General features: G+C 40.7%; 1 protein-coding gene across 1 annotated transcript in view; it reads right to left on the bottom strand.

Annotated features, from left to right (window-relative positions):
• The window catches only part of TRPC6 (transient receptor potential cation channel subfamily C member 6), a 1461060-nt gene that overhangs the window by 34236 nt on the left and 1408266 nt on the right, over positions 1-18558 (bottom strand). The window contains exon 11 of the mRNA XM_069639093.1: positions 15593-15668. Within this exon, the coding sequence (XP_069495194.1) occupies positions 15593-15668 (76 nt within the window). The remainder of the gene's footprint in view (positions 1-15592; positions 15669-18558) is intronic.

Genomic DNA, 18558 nt, shown 5'->3' with positions numbered 1-18558 from the left:
TATGACTAATTAAAGAATACAGGAATCTCTCAGGTTTCAAAATTAATGAGGCCAAGTCGATTTTATTTCCCCTGCATGAAACTACACAGGCAGATGTGGAAAGACTTTCCTCGCTAGTCCTCATAGTGGAAAAAAATAAGCTTAAATATTTGGGCATACAGGTCACGAGGGATATCAACAAACTCTACGAAGCCAATTTCCACCCGCCCCTCCTCCTAGGGTTTCATGCTGATCTCGCCAAGTGGGAAAAGCTGACAATATCTTGGTTGGGTAGACTTAATGAGATCAAAATGGTATGCCTCACCCGCTTTCTTTACCCCTTTCAGATGCTTCCGATTCGGATGCCAAAACCTTGAGGTTAAAAGGGCTTTTGCAAGGTTTCTTTGGCAGGGAAAGAGACCAAGGGTAGCCTATGGCACCTTGGCACTACCTAAAGATAGGGGTGGGATGGGGCTGCCAGACCTGAGGACCTGAGGAAATACTACCAAGCTGCCCAGCTGCGAATCCTGGTCCCCCACTTGCGAAATCATAAAGAACCTTAATGGGTTGCAATGGATAATCACTATCTGGCCCCAGCAGCGACTGTCTGGAATGGCTATGGGTACCGAGAAGCAAATTTTTACAGAGATTGAGGGACCACCCTCTACTGGGGACTATATGGGAAATATGGCAAGAGAAAAGTGACATGGGTAAAATTACTTCATGGCCGTGCCCCCTGAGTCATGGGCCCCTGGCATTAGAGAAAGTATTCCCAACTTGGAGAGATTCCAGCTCTGGTTTGAAGCTGGGCTGGAGAGGGTAGGTCAGTTGTGGAAGAATGGCTTATTCATCACAATAATAGAATTGGGTGAAAACCTAGTTCTCGCCCCCCTATCTGTCTTCCGGTTTTTGCAGATCAAGGGTGTTCTAACAAAGGATGTATGGAAAGAGAGCGTAAGTAGAGAACTCACTTCTTTTGAGAAACTGTTGAATTCCAGAACAGAAATGAAAGGATTGATATCCGCCATGTATAGGGAACTGATTGAGGCTGGGAAGGGTTCCATGTTATCCCTGAAGGGTAGATGGGAGAAAGATCTGGCTGAAGTAATTGATCCGGGCATGTGGGAAAGGATGTGCAGAGCTGCCCCTCAGGTTTCTATATCCAGCCAATACAAACTTCATGCGCTTAAACTGTTGCACAGGTGGCAGTATGACCCCCTGAGGCTCTCCAAAATGTTTCACTCAATGAGCCCGCTGTGCTGGCGTAAATGTGGTGGTATTGCTGATTACTGGCACATGGGGTGTAATTGCCCCTCGGATCAGGGTTTATTGGGCCAAAGTCCTGGGGTGGATCAAGGATATTGATGGAATTCAGAGGACTGTGGATCCTTTTCTTATCCTCTTTGGGTTTGAACAATGTGATGATGAAAGAAATAGAATTAAGGGTCTAGCAGCACACCTCCTGTTGGCAGCCCGTGCCACCCTAGTAATTAAGTGGAAATCTGAAAGTAGGCCATGTAAAGGTGAATGAATCAATGTAGCACTGAATATTTGTGTTACGGAAAAAATAACCTCAACCTTGCATGCACAATCTGTACAATGTGTCATACTCTGGGGAGACTTTGTTTCTAAATATATGCCGGAGACTAATCATTAGAACGTGGAATGGGAACGGATGGTCACATCTACTCCACTGCTGAGAATTTATCAAACTATATGTTGGGAAAGACCTACAGCAAGGCCCTGAGGAGGCCAACGGAGGCCGCCAATCTTGGTACAATTGATACAGAAATTATATTGTGCAGTGATCAAGTCATTTTTAAACAAGTACATCAACAAAGGAGTGAGGAGAGAGTGTTTCGGGAGGGGCAGAGGTGGGAGGGAGAAACTTATTTAAGTAGTTGGGACTTAATTCTTGGGGCGGAAAGTTACAATGGTTTGCAAGTCATTTTGCCGTTCCTTGAACAGTGTTTTGTATTGCCTTTCTCCTTGCCTTTGATATTCTTAATACATTCAAATGTAAAAAAATAAAAGAACTGTCTGAAGGCACGCTGTATTAAATGAGTTTTATATGATTTTTTTTTACTTTTTAGAGGTCATTAGGGCCGTATGCCTCCCTGTTTTATGATGAATTGTATTTTATCTAATGTTGTCTTATATATAAAGCGTTGTGGCTGTATGCATATTAAATAAATAAATAAATAAATAAATAAATAAATGCTTTTATAGCTAGCCATATCTTCCAAATTTTTGTGGGTATGAAGGCCTCATAATGAGACGCCGAAGGTTTTACCCATATAGGAAAGCGCAAGTTCCCCACTTCCTTAAGATTCTCTAGGGCTATATTTTCCATGTACCACTGAGGTTTTCTGGCCACAACTTGTAAACCGCTCAAGCACTTCTTTGTTTTTGTTTTCATTTTATTTATAACCCTTACATTTTCTTTTGCATAAATGGTTAATGCATCCAACGTACGCTGTAGACTGATTTGTGTCTGATCAACTATTATGTCATCAGCGTATGACATGCATATAATTTTAACACCATTGATGCTGGGGGAAATGTTTATGAACTTAAAGGCAATTCCATATATCCTGTGTAAAGGTTTTATAACACTGGGCTCTAAACACAACCCTGTTTTAACCCCTGATGAGTCGGGGTATATTCTGAAAGACAACCTTCGGAACTGAGACATACACCTACAGATATATTAGTGTACAAGGATTGGATGTAGTAAAGCAGATCAAGATCTATGCCCCATTTTTCCAATTTCACCTAAAGCCTAGCTCTGGAAACTAGGTCAAAGGCTTTGGGAAAATTAACATAACAATTTGGTCTATTTCCCCCCTTAAGTCTTAAGTTCCTCAGAAACTGTACCGTCACAATATTGGATGTAGTGTTGTATTTCTTTCTAAAGCCTGTTTGGAATATACTTAAGATATTTTTCCCTTCCAACCAGGTATTTAGACATTCCTATAATATATTGGCAAACAGTTTCTGGAATCCATCATTGCCAATAGGCGGTAATTTGATGGTACAAATCTATCTCCCTTTTTCAAATCTTGACCAATATGGATTGGCGCCAGCTATCTGGTATTGGTCTTAATTATATGACCAAAGTAAATTTCTAACAAATTTGCCCACAGAGTCCGGTTATCTTTAAATACCAGATTAGGGATGCCATCGGGGCCGGGTGCTCCTGATGCTTTAGATTTCACTATTAATCGTTCCAGATTGTTCTCATTTATCTCTGCCTTGAATGCGCCTCTGATCCCCACCCCGCAAGCTCAGGTAGATTATACTGCGTTATTGAGTTTACTGGGGGAGAATACAGATGTTGGATATGTGATACACAACTCGCCTGTGAGACCGGATGAATTTCTGTCAGGAGTAGGGATTTGCGAAACTGTCAGTGTGCCAAAATCTAGCTGTGTTATTCATTTTTAGCCACAAGAATAGGTTCCGCCAAGCAATGCTTCTTATAGATGACTTGTGCATTTGTTGCCAGTTCCTATAACTTGTAGCCAAATTAGTTATAATGTTCTGTCTGGTTCATAGGGATAGCTTAGTATTCTTTCTTATTGCCATCCTGTCCCTACGATATTGCTTTTTTCTTTCCAAGATGATGCAATCAAAAGGTTTAGAGCAGTAAATAAAACTATTCTTCACATGACCTTTCTTTGCATGTGTAAAAGATGGAATCAGACCTTTTATCATTTTGATCAAATCCCAATCAACCGACTTTAGTAAATGCTCTAACTCATGGAAGTTCTGGTTTAAAGACCCATTTACAATTTTAGTGTCCCTATTTTCCCATCGGATTCTACTTCCAGCAAAGTTCATCATTATTTTGGAGTATTTCTCTACAGGTTTTCTCATGTTTTTTACCTGCCTTAACCAACATTATGCACCATGGTCACTCATCTTATTATGCACAATAGTGATTGGACTGCATTCAGCACTCAATTTCACATCTGCCATAACATAATCAATACATTATGTTACAATACCATTAGACCAGGTATTTTGAGGTTTGATATCGCTCCTTGGTGCAATTTTAAGGAATTCTAAGTCATAGAAATTAGTTTGAACCAAGAACTATTTCTACCCACCATGGTGGCTTCAATCAGATGTAATGATCTCCTATTGAGATCACCAGCCAAGAAAACATGACCATATGGTCAGATTGGTTCTGTTCTCTCAGACCAATCTGAAATAACGCTTATTAGTGTGTTCTGTGTAGTCGAGTTCTGAGAACCACCCGGTAGATCATAAATATTAATGATCAGGATTTCCTCTGATGGGGACGTGGAGGGCTGTATTATTCCCATTAGTACATTTGGTGTCGTCTTTGCGTTTGGGAATAAGGTCAATCCCAGATATGCGTTTACTCCTATTGCAAGGCCACCACTCGCCCTCCCCTTCTTAACCTGAGTGGTGTAGTTGGACAAGATTTGGTAGCTGTGTATGGAAATAGGCATCGTACACCAGGTCTCTTGGAGTAAGAATATATCGGCCTCCTGGCCCTTTAGAGTGGTCCAAGAAGGAGCAGTTACCTTTTGTATTGCATGAGACCAGGGACAAACCTGAGCTGTTTTTCCCTTGTCAGTTTGCGCCATTTGGGAGCATAATGGTATCCAAAGGTTGGTGTCTGATATCTTTGTGCTTGTGTGCTCTGGCTTTGAAGGGCTCTTAATGCAGCTCTCTCTGATGTTTGGGTGAGAGTTGATAGACCTATTGCGTGTTTATTTTCTTCTTACCTCCGCCCACTAATTTTTGGCAAGCACTTAAGGTATATCCAACCTGCAGTAGAATCTCTGCATGGGTTTTCAACAAGGCCACGATCAGTGGTGATGCAAACTCTACAAGGGCCAAATTCGTGTTGCTGTTCCATAAAGGCAGCTCAATTTTCAAACTGTCTGTTGTCTGAATGACTTCCAAATAAGGAAGTTGTTTAAAAATAGATGGAAGCACTCTTCTACTTAAGAATGGACTGTAAGATGTAGGTTCGTTTTCTTCCAAAATAACCCAGGTGCCCCTATCTTTTAGGGTACTTGGGTGTATAAGGTACTACAATCTTTGGTTTAATCCCTGTGGAGGGATGTAGTCTATTTTTTCCTTTCTCTGAACCCTCTCTTCCAACCTAGTTATGGCAGGGGGCAGAATAATTGATAGAGCTCCCATAGCCTTGCATAGATGCCCTTTTTTCCCCATCAATTTTACTTATTTGCTGGTTTACCAACACTTTGCTGACACCTCTTCCAATAGGTCCCTGCAAGTATGCCTGGCGTTTTGATCCACCCGAAGCACCATTTTGAAACCAGGAGCCTTTGCATACGCACCAACTTTTTCTGGCCACGCTTCTTCTGGCCACCTTTTTGATTTTGGTTTGTTGGGGCCATGACAGGATTAATCAGTACAGATGGTGTTTATGGGTTCAGTGGTGAGCATTTGTTTTTAAGCACTTTTTATAGTTCAGTTGAAGGAGGGATATACACTTCTTGAAAGTCCCAGCTTGTAGTGGGCTCCTTAGTGTTCCTTCCCATTGGTGTTGTCTGTTTCACAGACAATTTTCCGTTCTTCCCAGGATCCTTTGACAGAACTTGGTCTAACCCTTTGTTATTAGACTCATTATCCCTTTGTTTACCGTCCACAATGGTTTTAAACTCAATATTTTCTGTCAGAAAGACCACAAGATCTAACAGTTTCTGGGTGAGTGCTTTACTGGCGCTGAGATTCTCAACAATGGTAGCAAGTATAGCTTGAGCATCAATCTTACTCTCTATTGCAGCCAATTAGGCTTTATTCCCGGCCTGATCACCCTCCTTCGTCTTGCTAGATGTCTACTACTCATTTTCCCCATCAGACTCTGTTGGGTTTGAAGATTCAGAATGTAAGGCGAAAACGATCATATCCGGTGTATAGGATAAATTAATTATCACAGCATCTTCCGGGCTTATTGTTTCAGGCAGTAAATGCTCACCCCCTATAGAGGCCCTTTTCAAATTGGTAACCAAATTTAACAGTGAGTTATTATTATCCAATGTATGTGCCAAAACTGACTCATTCACATCTTCATGTGTTATTGAAGAGTGTTGAAGCACCTCGCTGTCTTTGGCCCCAAAAGAATGCTGTAATTTGAGCTTGTGATGGTAGGGCATGTTTCGAACTTTTAGCCATGCCATGTTTAAATTGACTTTGCAAATTATTGTGTTTGTGTTGAGGGCCTGCACTACGCAATGTAGCTTTGCATGTCATTTCACTGTATCACAAAAATTGAGGGTGCAAGGTTAGCTCACCTTACAAAAAACAGCATGATGCACCAAAGTTTGAAGATGGAATGTAGCTCCACATCCCACTCCCCCAGGCCACCAGATGGGTGACACTCAGCACCCACTCAACGTGCGTGCAGACACGCTCGAGTCGAGTTTTTAAAGCTGAGTCTTGTGTTGTTCCCCGGGGATATCAGGCTCAGCAGATGGATTCCAGAATGCTCGATTGCCTCCAGGCAAGAGCAGTAGAAGGAAGCTCAATGAAAGGTACAAGCCAAGGTGTAACAATGTTTCAGAAGCAAAGTAGCTTGCTCCAGTTGTATGCCAAAAAAAGAAAGATAGTGTCTGAGCACACAAGACACTCAGCACCCACTCGACGTGCGTGCTGACGCGCTCAAGTCAGGTTTTTAAAGCTAAGTCTATTGTAGGTCCCATGGAAGATCAGGCTCAGCAGATGGATTCCGGAATGCTTGTTGCCTCCAGGCAAGAGCAGCAGAAGGCAGTTCAATGGAAGGTACAAGCCAAGCTGCAACAATGTTTCAGAAGCAAAGTAGCTCACCACAAGTATATGCCAACAAAGAAAGATAGTGTCCGAGCACATGAGACACTCAGCACCCACTCGACACGCCCACTACTGGCTTCTATCACCACTCCCAACTACTACTACATTCAATTACCACTATATTCCACTCCATCGCTATTCCACACACTTCTTACTATCACAAACACACTCCATAGACCCCTCTTTCCAAAATAATCTACACTCCTTTTGCTCTCACCTGCTCTGGTCTCTTGACATCTTCCTTTTTCGCCTGTCCTCACCCAATTAATCCACAATGAATACATTGCACACTCCTTCATAAATACCACACCTCCTCCCAGGATTGGCCCCTTATCTTATCCAATAACTGCCCTTCCTTGAGGGAGAGTGTCTGGGGAAGTCCTGGGGGAGATTCCAAAAAGGACTTGTAATCCCCACCCCTTTTCCAGGTGGTGTTGGCATAGCATTGCCATAGTTGCTCCTCTTTTATATAATAAAATCCCCAGTGGTTTAGTTAGATTAGTCATGCTTTTGTGTGGGATTTTGTTTAATAACTTAAAAAATCATCCCTGGAGGGCTAGTGGTGACTTCCTAATGCATGGGCACCAGCTGAAGCTGTCAGCTGGAGCCACGCTTTCCTGCCCTCTGCTGCAACCAGTGTTGCCCCGGTCGCAGCATCCCAGCGTTTTGCCAATGCCTCTCCTTTGACAGGTATGGTCACGCACATGACATCCTACAACGTCCCATGACTGTTCTTCATGCTGGGTCGCTGTGCGCATCCCAGCCTTGGATTTTCGTCGTCTTGCTTCTGCCACTTCTTAAGCTGTGGCGGGCTCTCCGGTGGTGCTGCCGCATCTCTAGGTTATGAGAGTCTGGAAGAGGGTCTGCCCAAACTCTGGCACTGAGACAGAGTGTTGGGATGGGGAAGGCTCCCTTTCACCCCATGACAGGACCTGAAATCAGGCCCTGTCACATATAAACCTGCTTGGATACTTGGACAGATCAAAGCCCTATACATAATAGCTGATCACTGAAAGACAGTACACCAGCATTCCTTCGTCCAATTTTCCTTGTGTTGTGGTGAGTTTGGGGTATTCATACACCTATTTCTTGTGTTGACAACGTTTGTATTCCAATGCGGTATAACACAGGGTGACTCTGAAACTCGGGTAAGCGGGGGATGCCTAAGGCCATAACAGGTGTGATTAAGTACTAAGAATCCAGGAAAGTGTTCCACCATGCCCACCTCCACCTGTCTCCCACCAAGTGCACGTAGACCCATCCTCCCACTACACATTGATCCCAGTAGATCAATGTATTGGATGGAAAATGAATGGGAAAAGTGTGCCATGGTTTGTAGATGCCAGGTTATATCATTCAGGTATGAAATGTAAAGATTGTCCAAGTCTTACACTATCATCAAAAATTGTGCGAGCAGTATGTATTGCCAATAATCCAGTAATTCATTGTGTGACTCGACCTTCAAAAGTGTTGGCCGAATTCAGACATTTATGCATTTCTTTTGAGTCCATTTTCACAAGTACATTTTCTAGGGAGAGTTGTATTGTGTAAAATATGATGAACCATTTATTGCACACCAGAGGAAAATATCCTAGATATTCTGATGGAACACAAAGGCAATGTAATGCCAATGTTACAAGCAGGACCCTTAAAGGAATTAATGTTTGGGGCAGATGAAGCAAGACAGGCAGATTTAGAAGATTTAGAAGAATTACTGACAGAAGAGCTACAAAGGGTATGGTTGCAGCTTGCAAATGAAGTGGGTCTAACATGAAATGGTGGGTTAGTATTCATCTGGGTAAATGACACAACACCTTTGCCAAGAAAAGCCCCAATATCTTTTTAAACCAGAAGCATGTATTCCAGTAGTGATTACAAGGGATAATAGCACCCACAATGAGCCTTTGTAATATGCCAATTTTGCCTAATAAGAATCCAGACTGTGATGTATTGAGATTTGTACAAGATCTGCAAGTGGTAAACACATTCCCAATAGGTCAGAATCTGGCAACTATATTTTCGTGCATCTTTCCGACTGCCAGTTTTCACTGTGGTTGATATCTGTTCTGGATTTTTCTATACAGTCAGTCAATACGTGTTTTGCTTTTACTCATTCTGGGCTCCAAACTCCAGTATATGTGGTGATTGTGATCTCATTGTACCCCCGGAGAAGGTTGCCTTCCAAAGGGGTACACAGAGAGCGCAACCCTTTAATTCCAAATTTTAAAAAAAGGACTTAGATGACAGTAATTTTTCAGAGGGCTTTGTGCTTGCACAGTATGTGCATGATCTACTGATTGCATCACCTTCCTGCAAGGTATGTAAGCAGTATGTAAGCCGAACACATTAGTGCTAATAACTGCAGCAGCAAGGAAAGAGCACACAAGTAGCTTACAAGAAATTACAATTGTACAGAGAAAGGGTCTATTATCTACGCCACGATATATCGATGAAGAGCAGGAGTCATACGGATTCCCAAATAGAAGCTTTTTAAAATGACCCAAACCAGCACCAATTAGTCAGATGAGGTCTTTTTTGGGGGCAACTGGATATTGCAGTCAGTAGAGATTAGGGTACGCTGACATAGTAGGTCTATTACAAGAAATTACTAATTTCCATACACCAGAACTGCTACAGTGGCCAGAGCCTTTGCGGTTGTGCCTTCACTTGGGCTGCTTGATTATCAGAAGCCTTTTATCATGTATTGACATGAAAAAGACAGGTACACACTGGCAGCATTAATACAACAGCATAGTGACACACACCAACAAAGTGATTATTAATCTTCCACATTATATCCTGTTGTAGCAGATTTGTAATATTGCTTGTGAAAGTGGCTGCAGCTCAGCAGGTGGTGCAGCATTTTGAAAATATAATCTTACCGTCATATATTGTCATAGTGCCTCATGCGGTAACTGCATTGCTGCACAACACAAATACACAACATTTATCTGCATCCAGACTGAAGAAATAGGAGGTCATTTTGTGAAATTCAGCTAAGGTAACCATTGCATGATGCTCAGTGTTGAATCGAGTCTCATTACTGCTGTGCCCTGCAGATGAGGAGAACCATGATTGGTGCTTAACTACAGAGGATGGCACTCACTACTAGGACATGCCAGGACTTGTTAGAAATCCAATTCAAGAATTCAGATGAGGAGTACTGTGTGAATGGACCTTACAATGAAATGCAAGCAGGGAGTTAAAATCAAGATATGCAAAATGTACTGCAAATGCAGTAATTCAAAGTAATCAGCTTCAGAAGTGTTTTCAGTGCAGGTACCAAAGCTTCTAGTCTTAAAACTGGCAACCACTTTAGCAAAGGACAACTGGGTAACTATTTTTGCTGATTCCCGCTCTCCTTTTGGGATAGTGTATAACTATGAGATGCTCTGGTAGAAAAGAGGTTTCCTGATAGCCACAACCTTTAACACCATTAAAAAACACAGTACGTAAATACCCTTTTGAAATCATTAATGTTGCCCAAGGAATTAGTGAAAGTAAAGAGTCTGGCTCAGCATGCCCTGAGAGAGCATGTCAGCTGAGGAAATGCCTTGCAGACCAACCAGTATGTGAGGCAGCCCTGTCTTCCTTTCCTATGTCATAGAAAATAATGCCATGAAGACAAGTGCATTTTATTATTCCACACTTGGCGCATTAACAGACATTCAAGAATGTGCTTCATAGTTCAGAGCAGTGTGTTCTCTTCAACATAAGGAGCTCTGGTGATCACGTGATGGTCATTTAGTAGTTCTACAACTACTTTTGCATTATTTATTTGCATGCACGATGGTGTAGCATAAGTTGCAAATGGGGGGGGGGGTGATAGCCTAGCTACGGAAATACTGGTATGCCCCATGTATTTCACAAGTATCAGAACATTTATGCTGCCAGTGTTTAATCTGACAACAGAACATGGGCAAAGGTGTTAATATGGTGCCAGAGCACATGCAGCATCATGGACTCCCATTGTTTATTTATAGTGTGATTGTATTCACATATTCACAAATTCCAAGCTGGCCAAGAGTGGTAGGCTTAGAATACGTGATCATCATCATTGATATGTTTACCAAATGGATAGAGATGCATCCAACCATGTGGTAAAAGCTCTCAAACGCAAATGTATTCATACTTCAGGGCGCCAGGGAGCATTAGCAGTGACTGAGGACACACTTCACAGTGAAATTGCTACAGGAGCTTTGTAAGCTACTGAACATTCAGCAAAAGCTACATTGACCTTTTCACCTACAATCAACAGGAGTGGTGGAAAGACAAAATCGTACCCTGAAAAATGTACATTTCTCAAGTATGCACAGAACCTGGTATCAGGTGGCCAGATGCGATGCCACTTTCCCTGATGAGCATGTAAAGAACTGCAACCCAGGCTACAGTATTGAGCCCACTTGAAATGTTCACTAGCAGACCGATGAACTTACCAGAGGCTCTGCCATTCCCTATGAGCCAAGAGAATGTCCATCTGATAGATGACACTGTGTTGAAATACTGTTAAGAAGCAGTCAAAGTGGTAAAATGCATTTATTTACAAGTACGGGACGAGCCACCAGCTTTGTGTCATACTTTTTAATATGGAAGCTGGATTTCATGACAAGCCATCAGAGGAAAAATTCCCAATAAATGATGTGGTCAGGGCGAGTCACATATACAATGATCCCCTGCAGGGATGTCCCAGCCTCGACACACAAAAGCTACTGTTGGTCAACAATGCCGCTGGTTGACACAATGTCTGCGAATCCTGTTGCTGATGACTCTGCTTAGTTGGGTAGTTACTTGTCTACTACATTGAGACTCAGATGAGTGAGATTTTTCTAGGTGTATTCTTTTCAGGACACTGATACTTCAGCAAGGGAAATGGAGCACACAGCAAATAAGTTTTAAAGATATTAGAAATTGTCCTTGGTGGAAAAAAGAAAAATGTTGGTTTGGTGGGAGGGAAATTGCGAGACTAAATCTGAGTGTGGAATTAATATGGGGTCTACCCCAGTGCAAGTGAGTGCACATATAGACACGTACCATCTGCTTGCAGGACCCAGGCAGAGTGGGCTCCTAGTTATTGGGAGAACAAGCTTCTCACAAAAGCAACACCTGATTTCGAGTGATGCTGTTTTTGGAAAAAATGTAAAGAAAATTGAAAAAGGAAAAGACACACCAAAAGTGCTACCAATATTAAAGAATCGTAGTGACCCGGACCTACACAAAAAAAGAAATCTAACAACTTACTTTTCAGCTCATCTGTATATTCTAAGATGTAAGTTACACCCATGAGCAATACTGTTGACCAATGCCAGCAAGAGAAAGGTAATGGATCCAGTGATGTCATTTTTTTTTTAAAGTGAGCTTTATTATCAATCATTACTGTAAAGAAACTGGAAATCATGGTTAACTAGCATTGTGTGTGCTCACTGGTTAGGAAGATGTCCCAAAGGCAGATATTTTATTTACAGATTTGAGATTCATACTGAACTTTGCATGAGAGATGATGAAATACATTGCCAAGATAGGTTGCATCTGTCAAAGACTATATGCATGCGTACTTAAAGAGCACTGTATTTCCTCAGTAAGTCTAACTTAATGAGAGAGGAGATCATGTTGTACCCTCAAATGCCTTGGCACAGAACTATGATTAATGGATCTGGTCCAGAAAAGTGGATATTTCAAATGTGATGCTTTGCTCTGTCCACTTCAATATTGAATACTGAAATTTCAGGTGAGTTCACACCTTCCAAATTGTTCAACAGGTCCAGCAATAAGATTGCCATGCATTTACCTGACTGTGTCTGTGTATCTTAAGATTGTCAGTATGCACTTTCTGTAACTAGCACCCTTATGACCGAGGGTTTGGTGTGCTGCTGTAAATGTAATAAATATATAAATACCAAAATTATTGACTGGGATACGGACCAGCTGCAGATGGGGCCTGGTGATACATGGCACTTTGAAACACAATCCAGTTGTATAAGCGCCTAACAGATGCTTGATAAAATAAAATAAATAACTAAATACATTGAGATGTCTGGGAAACACTTGTCCCAGGAAGAACTAATCGATACATGGTGAGTGTTCCTGAGATGAAGCAAGACTGGTAGATCGGAATCAGGGCATAGTGGCAGAAAAAAAAACACAAATTCAGTGCATGGTGAAAATGAAACAGAGCATATACTGACTATTGGAGTTTGAATCTACTAGGAGGGGAATACCAAATGTTTGGTGCCAAATGTTGGAAAATGATTTTCGTTTTTCTTTGTAAACCATGACTGAATGGCACAAGTTATCGGGGCTTGCGGAGCTGATATATGAAGTGCATCTGAAATATGACGTCAAATTGAATTGGTCTTCTATTGTTCTGCTTTATATTCAAAATGTGTTAGAACTGTTACCACAATTGTAAAGACTATCCAACATAATGAAGATACCGTATGCTATAAGCCATATTTAATTGTGAAAATAATGCCTTTGAGTTGGCACAATATACAGCCACCCAGTGTGCAAAGCAACTAAAATGCTAATATTGGCCAATTCATATAAGTGGATACTTGCAGTAATAATAGTAATTGGTGGGCCATTACAAGTTTGCCGGTCTGTAATTAACATGTCAGTAATAATGTTTACCAGCATGTTTCTGGCTGACAAACTACAAGTTTGCAGGGGGGTGGCATGATTCACCTCCAGCCAAGAGCCAACAATGCATAATAGTTGTATGAACTACTGTACACTATTTATTCCCACCCTTAACATGAGGGTGGAAAAGGAAAAAACAAAATACCAAGTGGGTTTTCTGGAAAACTACCTGTGCTGTGATTCTCATTGCACCAGCGGCACCAGGTCTGACTACACATGTTAGCAGGGGTGTTAATGCTATTTGCTGTCATGAGGTGGATCTGTGAAAATATATTCTTTAAAATTTACTTTTGCATAGAAAATAACTACAGATAATTTGCAGGAAGACAATCAAATCACTCTTACTATGAATACATTAGACACACAGACTAGTGATCTCACAGTATCATAACACAATCATACAAGTCTACCATGCCCTTCAATAACATCTGTTTTGACACTGCACACATTCTAGGTGTGAGCAGGCACCTATAGGTAGGTTCTGCTTTCTCAATTGTTTATTGGTTATTCTGATTAATGTCAAAGTGAAGGGTGCATACCATTGGAAAATGCCTTCATAGAGGGCATTCAAGATAATGGCAGAACTGTGATCTAGCTAAAGAACCAGAGCAATGTACATTAATGATGTCAGTGATCTTGTATTCGTAGGTTGAAAAAAGTAAATAACTACAGATTTCTGTTCAGACAAAACAATGTTGCATTCAATGTGTCTACCACTATACTGCGGCCAATGCCAAAAAGCTACAAAGCCTATGCATTTTAGACCAGTTGTCCACCATCACGGTATATAGCTGGCACATAAAATGTGCATGGTGGTCAGGGTGCCTCAATGCGTAACAATCATCAACTGCCCATCTGGCAGCGCACCCCAGTGGCATGTGCTTGCCAATGAGAGTAAAAAGTCCATCAAAGCGTGTCACAACTAACTGCTTCTACTGCAGTAAAAGAAGTGGGGGGGGGGTGTTCCTCCGACTCCCTTCAGTGTTTTGACACTCCCGGCTAAGCACTGTTTTTCCTCCCTATTGCCCTTGAATACAGGATTGTGGCTGGAAACATGAAACAAGTAAAGATATTAATGAAATGTATGATTGCGTTACTGTTCACAGTGTAGCATATATTTCTGAGGTGAATTTTTAAACCACTGTCAATCAAGCCATTTTCAATGTCTCTGTTCTTCTGCTGTAAAAAAAGCCACTGAGAGCCCTTTTTTGAACCCTATTAAGTACATTCCAAACCTAGCATTGAATTGCCAAAACCACATTTTAAAGTATATTCTGGCCCGTACTTTATGCCCCGGTGATATCATTTTCCAAATAATCTGATCATTGACCAAATAATTGACTAGGACACATTAGAATGGCCTAAAAGGATACTTAGAATGCTTACAAATAAATACTAATTTTCGCCGTTTATAAATGGGCAAGATTTTTTAACAAATATTTTGGAAATTACAGAATCTACTTCCAATGATTCACAAGTTCAACTTCTTTGAAGTCAAATGGAATACATCCTGGATCTGTTAATACATTGGGCCTCATTCCAACCCTGGCGTTAACCAAGGCGCTATTAGCGCCTTGGTTGACGCCGTTATTATCTTTCCGACTCCGCCATGGTGAATGGCGGAATTACCGCCCCATTCCAAGGTTGGCGGGGTCGGTAATTTCCCATTCACCATGGGCCCTTCCCCATTCCCATTTTTGCCCCATAGGGCTCAATGGGAATGGGGAAGGTGCTAATTACGGCACCGTAAATTACGGTGCCGTAATTAGCTCCAAGGTCCCTTTGCGGGTTGGTTTTTTAACGCCTGCAAGGGAACTCGGAATAGGGCGGTAAGGGTTTAACGGCACCGGTCTCGTTACCGGTGACCATTAACCCTTACCGCCCGACTCGGAATGAGGCCCATTATCTAGTAGCACAAATATAGAGAACTAAAGAAGTTAACTTACATTCAGACCTTGACGTGATAATAGGTGTTGTTTGTAATACTTTCACTACACATACACATTTACCAAAACATTTTTACCATCTTACATTATTTAATTTTCTATCATAAACAAACAGAAAATTCAGTCCCTAAGATAAATTACAGATGTGTTGTATACATATCATCAATTCTCAATTAGGATGCATGTTAAAATCTCACCTTCGTTGACCTCATCACTCTCCTTATCAATTTGCGCTTTCAGCACATATCTTTTAATCAGCCTTTTCATGATTTTCTGCAGAAAAGAAAAACAAGTGGTTATCCTTCTAAGTTGGTTTCAATGTATGCCTCTGATGTTCACACTTCAGATGATTTGCTTACTACACAAAGATTCACCTTAAAAACCTACATTGACAATGTGGTGAAGAATGAAGATGCAGAGTATTTTGAAAATACAGCTAAAGCACACAGAAAATCCTTAAAGAAATATCCACAGATACCTTTTGTTAATCTGGCACCTCAAGACAGTTTACTCCATAGTAGTGTTCCCAATTAAATATCTTTCCTTTTCTAGCCCGTCACAATCTTTAACATAGCACTCAACGAAAGAGGATACAATTTCCTGTTTAGGAAAAATTATATATTGGCAATCGAACTAGATTCAAAAGTGCTCAACTCTCACAGAAGATGTTCTGAGTTACCCCTGATGTACATCTGGAAAGAACTATTCGATGCACAATGCAGTTATGAGTAACCTTGACTTATTCCTGACTTACCAGAAATAACTACCCATATTAGTCTATTTACCATATGGATGGAATGTCTCCCAGCCCGAAATTGTAAAGTAGAGACTACTGCCACTTTTTATTAATCAGTGACATCTTTTCATGTTTCAGCCTTCCACAAAGGATTGATTGCAACCAGAACAGTCATTTTACCTGTGGGGTGATCACTAAGATGTCAAGAGGAAATTATACATTGCCAACACTCAGCATATAGCGGTGGTGTAGAGTGATATAATAAGAACTTTTGGGGAATTCTAAAGACGTTTGTGTTTTTTTCTGTATCCAGTTGAGACATATGAGTACCACTGGTTCTGATAGGTTTGAAATCTACCATTTACCTGAGAGTTCCCTTTTGAACTCATGACTGTGCTTGGCTGTACCAAACACAGCACCAGAGGTTGATCACAACCTTGATTACTTATAGATTTATTGAACATTTTCAAAAACATCTTCAACATGAATTTGCATATGCACAAAGAAACCTGAAGTAATCAGTGCTAAGTTGACCATACGACTTCAAAATAGGGAATATGAAACAGGTGACCAAGTCTATCTCTTTATCTTCTAATGGAAACAATCTAAGGGACTGAAGTGTATGCCTTGTTTGAAAGGAGCCTTTGAAATGATATACAACTGGTTGTCTGCAAGATAAAAATATCAAAAGGTGATCAGACAGAGGAACACAGGGTGCACATAAACTAGCTAAAAACATATCATCCTTGTTCAATTCTAAGATAAATAGAACAATCATCCTGACCCACAGATGAGGTGACCGCTGAATACAACTGGAATCTGCATTGGAAGGGTAAGTAAGGATGTTTACTTGAAAGGATAAAGACTTGGATATCATTGTTAATTGTACCTTGTTAAAATATAAATACATAAAATGGAGTTTAGGAAGTAAACATACCCTATATATCTATGCCTTATGCTAAACCAGCCTTTCTATCCCTCTCTCTTAGTGAAATAACATGAGATTACATTGAGCATGGTAAGAGGATGATTGGTATGGAGGGGGAATGAGAAACCACTTACGTTAAAGAAAACAAGAATCTATAACCCAGAGTGTGGCACAAAACAGTAAAGAAAACTAAAGATAAGAATCAAAAATTATGAGGAGTGTATGAAGAATACAGTCGAGGAACACCTTTTCTTCCTGTATTAAACAAAAATATAAATAAATGTTACCAAAATATAGATTTGTCCTCATCCTTAATTCAATTGAAGAGCAGACCCCATGTCCATCAGGGGTTTAACTCATTGAACATCATTACAGGGGCAGGGTTATGTCATGTTCATTTGCATAAATGTGAAATGCTGCATTAAACAAGGTTCATTGTGCATGACTATGCATCCCTATAATGCTAAATATCATAGGATATTTTGTGTTTCTTTTCCCAGAAAAATGCCTGATGCAAATAATGCTTTTTTGGCAGCCATGTTTCAGTAATGAACCACAGATTCACACTAACTATTCTGTATTCTTCTGCAAGACGATTTCAGAAACTATATGTCAAATATGAACATTGAATTAAACTTGTCAATAAGGCTGACATTAGGGACTTTTAAACATGGGGAGATGGGCAAGGTTTCTCAAAAGAAAATGGAAAGAAAGTGAAAAATGTCCTTTCATTTACCAATATGCTTAGCCAAGAGTGAGAAGGGTCTGAGAAAAGTGAGTCCTGAAATCAGTAAAAATTCACACCTTTTGTGTATATTAGAGGAAGTTGAGGATAGATATTATGCTCCCATTACTGTGGAAGAGAAGTGCAATACATTTGCAATGATTGACACAGGTGCACAGGCCACAATTATGTTCAAAGAATTGGTAAAAAGTATCAATGAAGGGAGATCTCCACAAAATCAGATCAAAGTGAGACAAAGTGAAGGCCCAGTAAATAAATTTAACTGTGAGGAGGTGCCTATTGAAGGTGTCACTAAAGTTGACATAAAGATAGGAAAACACAGAATGAAACAGGAAGTATTGATCACATCTATTTGTGAAATTCCATTCTTGATGGGAACAGATTGCCTGAAAAATATTGTCTCCTCTCATTGATGGGGTAAATGGGGTTCTGTGGTCTTCAACCAAAAAACCATTAAGGCCTAAGAAAATAAAGTCACAAAACAGCAGTGTAAATGAATGCGACACTGTTGCCAAATCAAATGATGCAGTGGAAGTGCATCCCCAGCATAGCTGTGTGCCTACTGTCACCGTTATTTTAATGTGTCAGGACAAAATGCAAAGTGAAAATGAAAAACAACCTGTGCAGATTTATTTGGATCCTAGGAAGAAATGGCAAACTGAAATGGTTGAACACACATTGCGCTTCTATTTAAAAGAAGAAAAGTGCAAACAGAACACCATCCCTAAAGCAGACACAGAAAAACACATCACCG

The sequence above is a fragment of the Ambystoma mexicanum genome, chromosome 7q (genome assembly GCF_040938575.1).
Source record: "Ambystoma mexicanum isolate Mex_15411 chromosome 7q, UKY_AmexF1_1, whole genome shotgun sequence".
Classification (NCBI taxonomy): Eukaryota; Metazoa; Chordata; class Amphibia; order Caudata; family Ambystomatidae; genus Ambystoma; species Ambystoma mexicanum.
The sequence above is the reverse complement of the archived record's forward strand: the minus strand, read 5'-3'. Positions and strand labels throughout refer to the sequence as shown.